General features: G+C 59.4%; 1 protein-coding gene across 1 annotated transcript; it reads right to left on the bottom strand.

Moving 5' to 3' along the window:
• Positions 1–6: 6 nt before the first annotated feature.
• Positions 7–5,089, bottom strand: LOC102430836 (megakaryocyte-associated tyrosine-protein kinase; the record flags this gene model as incomplete). Its single annotated transcript, XM_023749312.1, has 11 exons — positions 5,037–5,089; positions 4,585–4,698; positions 4,374–4,489; positions 4,073–4,292; positions 3,531–3,624; positions 2,320–2,385; positions 1,184–1,283; positions 1,019–1,103; positions 842–915; positions 526–721; positions 7–120 (listed from the first exon to the last, which is right to left on the bottom strand). Coding segments are annotated over exons 1-11 (1,188 nt in total), but the record flags the coding sequence as incomplete, so codon positions are not given.
• Positions 5,090–6,989: the final 1,900 nt, after the last annotated feature.

The following is a 6,989-nucleotide window of genomic DNA, read 5'->3' as shown; positions in this document are numbered from 1 at the left end:
ACCCAGTGCCTCCCCCACCCAGGCCATGCTCACCATCTTGGGGTATGGAGCCCGGCCATATGAGAAGACCTCCCATAGCAGCACCCCGAAACTCCAGACATCGGACTTGCTGGAGAATTTCTGTGGGGTCCAAGACCAGGGTGAGGAGGGACCCTTCAAGGTTCCCGCTCCAGTCCCCGATTCTTCCAGGAAGTCCCCCTGGGTTGACCTGCACTCTCTGGTCTCTTCCTAACAGACTCCATTCCCTGAGTCCTTGCCCCTTTGACCAAGTGCAGCTCAGATGTGGTGCAGGGAGGGGCTGGTTCTGTGTGCCCTCAGCACTGAGCCCAGAAATGGGGAAACAGGCCCAGACAGGGTCACACACAGGAGAGACCAGATGGAAACTAAAAAGAACAACGATGGACCACGTACTCACTGGGGAGGCAGAGTCATTTCCCTTGGAGGTTCAGAGAGGCCAAGACACGTGCCCAGGGTCACACTGTGGAGCTGGGGCTCCACGGTCCCTGGGGACAGAGGGGCGCTCACCCCATGTTTGAGTGCCTCAGGCGCTGTCCACTTGACGGGCAGTCGGCTGGAGTCCAGCCCCTTCCTCTCAGCCTTGACCAGGCCAAAGTCGCTGACCTTGGCCACCAGGTCCTCAGAGATGAGGATGTTGCGGGCAGCAAGGTCTCGATGCACCAGCTTCTTGCTCTCCAGGTACTCCATGCCCTCGGCCACGTGCCTGGGGAAGGGGGGCACAGGGGCTCCAGTGGGCGGTCAAACACCCCCAGGGCCAGGCTCCTTCCTGCGTTTCTCCTTGGCCTTGGAAAGCCCCTTTCCCACCCACCGGGGCCCCACTCACAGGGAAAACTGCAGGAGCTGGGGGGTGTTCACAAGGGCCCGGCCCCGAGTTCGTAGAAAGTTCACCAGGTTGCCCTGGGGGGGAGGGGGAGGGAGACACGGGGCTCGGGTTCGAGGCTTCTTGGCTGCCTCTCCAAGTCCCACCTGCACCCCCACCTGCATCTCGGCCCTAGCGTACCTTGCTCACGTGCTCCATGACGATGTAGAGTCCCTGGTGCAGGATCACGCCCAGCAGACGCACCAGGTTCTTATGCTGCAGCTTCCTGTGGGGAGGCAGAGGAGGGGGTGAAGGCGCGGCTGGAACCCCCACCCCCAGGGTGCCTAACCCCCACCGGGGACTCACGTCATGACTGCCGTCTCATCCAGGAAGGCCTGGGCTGTCACATCGCACTTGATGTTCTTCACGGCCACCTTCTGGCCCAGGTACTCGCCCTGCAGGACGGCTGGGGGTGGGATGGACACAGACAAAGGGACATAGCCACTCACATGGACCCCCATGTACACCAACACAGCTCAGGCCCCAGGCCTGGAAACCCCCTGGGCCGTACCAGCTCCGAACCCCTAAACCCCTAATCAAAGAGGATCTAGGGGTCTGCAAACTCTGTCCCGAGGGCCAAATCCAGTCCCATCGTGTGTTTTTGCAAGGCCCATGAGCTCAGAATGCTTTTTATATTCTTGTTTGTTTTTATATTCTCAAATAGTTCAAAAAAATCAAAAAAATGTTATTCCATGACACACGAAAATTATAGGGGGAAAAATTCAGTGTCTACAAATAAAGTTTTATTGGCACACAGCCACTCCTGTTGGTTTACCTATCATCTGGGGCGGCTTTCCTGCTACAAATGCAGAGCTGAGCAGATGTGACAGACTGGCCTGTAAAGCCAAAAATATTTGCACTTCGGCCCTTTACAGAGAAAGTCCATAGGTCCCTGACCTAAGCCCTAGAGCAGTGATGGTGAACCTTTTGAGCTCGGCGTGTCAGCATTTTGAAAAACCCTAACTTAACTCTGGTTCCATGTCACATGTAGAAATTTTTTGATATTTGCAACCATAGTAAAACAAAAACTTATATTTTTGATATTTATTTTATATATTTAAATGCCATTTAACAAAGAAAAATCAACCAAAAAAATGAGTTCACGTGTCACCTCTGACACGTGTGTCATAGGTTCGCCATCACTGCCCTAGAACCTTCCAGAATAATCATTTCAGGGAATGGCATTCCAAGCACAGGACCAGCATGTGCACGAGGCTGGAGGTGTGAGGGACTCGCACTCGCTGGGTGTGTGCCTGAGTCTTTACTTCACAACAGCTGTTGTCAGCCCCCTTTCACAGAGGAGGAAACAGACTCCGAGAGAGGAGTGGTCTGTCTTCAGCTGCCCAGCAAGTAGGTATTAAATATGGATGTGAATTCATGTCTGTGACTCCAAAACGTGAACCCCCACCTTCCTTCAGCTCGCCAGGCCACGCCCTACTCACCTCCAAACTCCCCCTCTCCGATTTGCGCTCCCAAGGTCAAATACTGCAGGTCCAGTAACCAGCCAGCTGTGGGGCAAAGGCCCGGTCAGAGAGGTAACGGGCTTCCCCAGCCCCTCCCCTCGGGGGCGCCACCTGCAGAGACCAGATGGTGTCTCCCACAGCACCCAGCTGTGGGCACACATTTGGGTGGCTGCTATTCCCAGTAATGGTCCAAAGGGCATGGCTGACACACCCCACTCCTGATACCAGTTATGTGGTCAAAGGCAACAGCCTACCCTTCAGGGCTGCCCGTCTCTCCTACCTGGAGATGGGTCCCTTTAAACACCACAAGGGCTGGTCCCTTTACGGTTCTTAACCTCTGGCCTCCCAGGGACACACACACACAGCAAAAATGCAATAGACACGGAGAGCAGTAAAGCTTCTGGAATCTTAGAAAGATTCCTGTGCTCTAAGTCATAATCTGTGCTCTGGCCTCCCTGACCTCTTGTCTCAGGCAGGCCAGAGTTCTTCTCCTCTAATGTAGGCCTCCTCCCCACCCAAATCAGGAGCCCTTAGGCACGATCGGGTGTGGCGACACCACCCTCCACCCAAGTGCCATCCCCAAGATTTCCCAGGAGAAATACACGCTTCCAAGGAGACAGTCATGATCATGAGGTTCAAAAAACGAGGGGTGGCTATAGTTGGGAGCCTTTGCTTTGGGACTTGGGTATTGATGATTTCACTACACAGAAGCTGGAAAAGCATTTCAGCTGAAGGGAACAGAATGCACAACAGCACGGAGGCATGAGAGGAAATGAGTCACAACCAAGAGGACTTGTGAATGGAGGAGGAGCCCTGTAGATGAAGTAGGAAAGAAGGCTCAGCCACAAGGGGAGGTTCTGGAAGGCGGTGGAGCTGCAGGGCCTCCCTCCTTTAAGCAGGGGAGCGATGTGGGTGGGCTTGCAGGTGGAAAGTTGCCTTTGGGACCAGAGGGGCAGGGGGCAGGAGGAAGGGGGACTGCCCCCCTGGAAGGAGGTGGTCTGATGGGAGGGTCTGAGAGGCCAGGAGGGGGCATGAAGGGGATGTGGGAGGGTAGGTGGGTTGAGGTTTGGTCCAGGTTTCTGGCTCAAGTGACAGGGCAGATGATGGGGACGTGGGAGAAGCAGCAGATGTGGAAACCCACTCACAACATGGGCAGGGCGAACATGGGCAGAGAGGGCGCAGGCCCCTACCCTTGGCCAGCTCTTCCTCCGCCGATTTAGCCCCCTGCTTCCTCTTGGGTTTCACGAGTTTCGTGCAGATGGCCCCCTTGTCCTTGCTGTAATGCTGCAGGGTGGGGTGGGGCAGAGGTGGTTGTGAGTCCAACCCCAGGGACCAGCATGTGCCAAGGGGCATCCCTCATCCTGTTCCCTTCCGGGGGGTGGGCTCTGGATAGGGTGGGCATGAGCCGATGAGGAGAGGGGTTTGGTTCCCACATGATGTGTTGGGCTGGTTTCCATGGGAATAGGAAAGGTGCAAACTAGGGGGGAAGGGGAGAATGGCAGGGGTGTTTCTGGATTGGTGTCAACCTGGAGGTTCCTGGAGGTCCCCGGAGGAGCCATCCAGTCCCTGGAAGTGGAACCCAGAGAGCTCAGACCACCTATATGGTTGGTGGTCCATGAGGACCAGCTCCTTCTTGCACTGGGGAGCATGTGGCTCTGGGGGTCCCCATGTCCATCCAGCTGCTGGGATGGGGCGGGGCCTGGGGAACACGCGACTCCTGTCCGAGCTGCACCTCTACCATATCCATGAGGTTGCAAAAGCAGATGGTCTCGTCGATGGTCAGGTGGCCATCACGGTGCAGAACGCGGTAGTGGATGACTTCGCGGTGGAAGCTCACGCAGAGCACGTAGTCCCCGGGATGCCGCACCGACTCCCGCACCAAGAACAGCCCATCCTCGGGCGGCTGCAACAGCTGCACCGCCTCCTGGCCCGAGATCTTCCCGTGGAACCACCTGCAGTGGCGGGAGGGCGGGTTGGGCCGGGCGGGCCGGGCCCTCCGGATCCCTCATCCCTGGGCCAACCCCACCACTCACGGCATGAGGCTGAGCTTGGGATCCGCTGAGAGGGCCTCACGCTCCCGCAGCGCACCCGCCGCCAGCAGCCCCTCCTGCCCGCTGGCGTGGTGCTTGGCTCGGTACCAGCTCTTGCTCTGCCAGGGAGGGAGACAGGGGTCGGCATCGGGGGGAGGAGAATGGGGGGGTTCCTGACTGAGTCCCATCTCCAGGCCCTCTGGCCACAGCTCACCTCACAAGCCTCCAGGATGGTGACCATGTCGCCCTTGTGGAAGGCCAGCTCTCCAGGCTTCGGGCGCGTGTGCTCACACTTGGTGATGCATTGGGTGCCTGGGGCCCAGCGCCTCTGGGTGGGAGGCATAGGGAAGAGGGCCAAGGTGACATGAAGGAGATGCCCCAGGGAGAGGAAGATTGGATTGAGACAGAAGAGAGAGGGAGAAGAGGAGGTAAGACAAGGGAGCAGCCAGCAGAGATAGATTAGTCACAAATGGAGGGCACCCAGGACAGGTCAGGAAGAAAAGGTGAAGGAAATGCAACACCAAATGACAGAAAAGCCAGAAGACATCAGCTAAAGGGGGCGTGGGTCAGAGTACACCCTCCCTCCCCATGGAGTTGAGGGCCTGTGGACGTGGACTGAGCTGAGCAAGGGCCAGGGATACAGGCGTCCAGGTTGGGGGTACTCACTGTGGGCATCCTGACTGAGATGGGCCGGAATGCCAGGCCTGGAGAAAGCCAGGGTTCACCTGGAGAGGGGGCAGAGACCAGCTGGAGGGCAGATGCAAGCCAGGCTGGGGCTCGGGGGCCATCGCTACCGCTGCCAGCCAGGCCGGGTGGAGGCAACAGCCAGAGGCATGGGGGTGGGGGAGTTACAAATACTGGTTCTCCAGGCCCCTCTGGGAAGGTGGTCTTTACCGAGGGGTGTTCCTTAGCTGAGTCAAAGCCATTAAACATCAGTGAAGAAACCGGGAGCCTAGCCCTACCATTGTTCCCAAAGGAAACTGAGGACCAGCATGGGCACAGAGCAAGTGGCCACAGGCTGGGGAGGAGGGACACGCCTGGTTCAGGCCCCCGCAGCCCACACGGCGCCTGGGGAGCCCGGTGCCACCTCATCGCGCCTGGTTCTTCCTCTTTTCTGGAAGAGCAGGGCAGGGAAATACGGAATGATTCAAGGTCATTGTCAAGAAACTCTGAGCCTACAGTGGGACAGTGCAGCCCCGCTGAGCTCGCGGGGCTGGCCAGCTGGACCTCTCTAATCCCTCTACCCCACCCCCAGTCCCTCATTGCTGCTTGGGTGAGGATTTTCCCACCCCTACCTCGCCCTTCAACCCCACCACAGGTGGCTGGGCCCGTGGGGCGGGTTCCAGGGTAAGTCTCTGCTCCTCCAGTGTGCAACCCCGTAAATACCCAGCCCTACATGTCCTCACACACATACTGATCCATGTACACACAAACACACAGAGAAACACACGAGGCGTGGACACAGGTACCCACAGACCCGCAGGTATGCAAGCCAGGGCACGTCCCCCCTAGGGACAGGTGTACACACGCGTCTACAAATGTGTACACACACACAGGTGCTCAGACATCTGGAAACGTATCTGTGTCTCCCTCCCGCCCCTCCCCACCCCCAAACACACACACTTGAACACCTGGGCACCATACGTTGGGCCACCCGGACAGAGCTACACGCAAGGCCGTGCACAAGCATCTGTCACACGCGCACATCCCTCCACGTGGACGCGCGGATACACACACCAGGGGCTCCCAGACGCGCACACCCTACACCCAGGAAAATACCCCGCACCCGCCCCGGATCGCCTCGGACCACCGCCGCCCCAGCCTCGACCCGCCGCGCGCCCCGGACGCGCACACTCGTGCGCACACCACACCGGTCCCTGGGGTGCACGCCCAGGCCTCCCGGGAGCCCTCCATACCCCCGCGGTCTCACCCACATCCCCGCCGCCCGCTCACCTGCTCAGAGGGAGTCTCCGGGCCGCGCCCCGCCCCCGCCCCCACGAAGGCCCCGGCGCCCTGGCTGCGCACCCCCAGGCGGCCCTGGCAGCACAACTTGGAGCAAGTTCCTCCGTTTCCTCATTTTGGGCGGGGTGAGGTGGGCTGGGGTGGGGGGAGCCGGAGACTGCGGCCTGGGAGGCCCCCGCGGGTCCTAGCGCCGGCCGGTCGTCCTACGCTCTGCTCCGCGCGCCGCCCGCGGCCCCTCCCGCTGGCCCGGGCGGGGACTGGAGGCGGCCGCCCGCTCCACACCGCTTCCTGGCCTGAAGCCGCGGGGCGCGCACCTCCCCTCCCACCCCGCCCCCATCCCGGAAGGCAAAGGCCTTGGAGCTTGGAGCAGGTGCCGCAGCGCGCGCCCGGGAAAGGGGGTGAGTGAGTGAGCTGCGTGTCCGGGAGGTAAAGCAACTCCGCGACTCCAACGCCCTCCGTCACCTCTTCCGGCTGCGGAGGCCCTTTTAATGAATTACCTGTCGTTGTGAAGGGCTGCCGGTGCCTGGTGCAGAGACAGCGCTCCAAATATGTCCACCGCTATATCGCGATGGTCGTCATCATCATTAAGGGAACATTGAGCCAGAGGGAAAGATGTCTTGTGGCTTCTAGAGCCGCCAGGTGGAGCAGCCCTCCTTG

Source organism: Myotis lucifugus, unplaced genomic scaffold (assembly GCF_000147115.1).
Source record: "Myotis lucifugus unplaced genomic scaffold, Myoluc2.0 scaffold_5469, whole genome shotgun sequence".
Lineage (NCBI taxonomy): Eukaryota > Metazoa > Chordata > Mammalia > Chiroptera > Vespertilionidae > Myotis > Myotis lucifugus.
Note: the sequence above shows the minus strand (reverse complement) of the source record. Positions and strands in the feature narration are given on the sequence as shown.